The 1,259-nt window shown below is 42.8% G+C and overlaps 1 protein-coding gene across 1 annotated transcript in view; it reads right to left on the bottom strand.

The window, feature by feature from the left end:
- The window catches only part of LOC102760229 (guanylate-binding protein 6-like), a 32,179-nt gene that overhangs the window by 16,065 nt on the left and 14,855 nt on the right, over positions 1-1,259 (bottom strand). Inside the window, exon 5 of the mRNA XM_006759898.2 lies at positions 786-982. Coding sequence (XP_006759961.1) covers positions 786-982 — 197 coding nt within the window. The remainder of the gene's footprint in view (positions 1-785; positions 983-1,259) is intronic.

Below are 1,259 nucleotides of genomic sequence, written 5' to 3' on the forward strand. Positions count from 1 at the left end.
TCGGACCAGGAGCTCCACCGAGGGATTGGGCCTGCCCTCTGACACCCGGGAGCAGGCCTAAGCCAGCAGGTTGTTATCTTCCGAGGGGTCCCAGACTGTGAGAGGGCACAGGCAGGGCTGAGGAACACCCCCCTCCCGAGTGCACAAATTTTTGTGCACCGGGCCTCTAGTTGTTTATATTCCCCCTGCACTTGGATAATGCAGGTAAAAATTCTACCCATGTAGTATGTCAATTATACCCCAATTTTAAAAAAAATGGTGAGAGATATAATGAAAACATATGCATTGATAGTAGATCATCAGGTCTATTTAGGCTGTAAATTATTTTGTGCAAGATCTATTCTCGCACTAGATATTTATATTTCTCCTTGAGAAAAGTAAGAACTGAGTGAAATATGTATTTCAGTGTGATTTGATGGCTAAGAATTATATAGATCATTGCTTTCATGAACAAAAAAAAGGGAGAAGCATAATAAAGAACAAAAGTGTCTGGTCTTTGGAAAGTTTTAGCATCCATTATATTTTAATGTTAAGGTAGAAATTATCTTGGGTGATATTTAGTTTTGAATAATTTTCACTCTACATTAAGCCCCCATCTTCTTGGGTGAGCTTAACTATGTAGTTACTCGATCTTACCAACAAATAGCAACCTAGGTTCCAAAAACCAATTCTATGGGGCTCGATCTAATCTTAAAATACAAATGCAAATATTAGAGATAATAGACAATGTTTAATACACCCCCTTTCCCTGTATTGGACCATCCACTGCCCAGCCAACCGGTTACCTGGAATCAGCTTCAAGGAATTCTCCAGGTACTCATCTTCTGTGATAGGCTGACCATTTAACTTCAGCTCCAGGATGAAATCCCGTACGACCCAGATAAAGTCTGGAAAGAAACTCACAAACTCTGTGGCATCTTCTACTCCACCGTGTTTAGGAGAAGACTTTGCCCTGATGAGTTCTGTCAACTCTGTCACATAACTAGGACCTGGCTAAGGAAAAGGAACGTTCTACCCACAATTGTTACACTTCCCTCAAAAAAATTACCGTATTTGCCGGCGTATAAGACGATTTTTTGGCCCTGAAAAATATGCCTCCAAGTGGGGGGTCGTCTTATACGCCAGGTACACTTCAGATAGACTGCCCATAGTGCTTGCCCCGTGCCATAGTGGCCTCCCGATGCCCGCCCACTTCATTCCACATACCGTTCAGGCATCAGCAGCGCTGCTGGGTGTATGCTCGGCTGTTATGCGATTTT

This window comes from Myotis davidii, unplaced genomic scaffold, assembly GCF_000327345.1.
Source record: "Myotis davidii unplaced genomic scaffold, ASM32734v1 scaffold1757, whole genome shotgun sequence".
Taxonomy (NCBI): Eukaryota; Metazoa; Chordata; class Mammalia; order Chiroptera; family Vespertilionidae; genus Myotis; species Myotis davidii.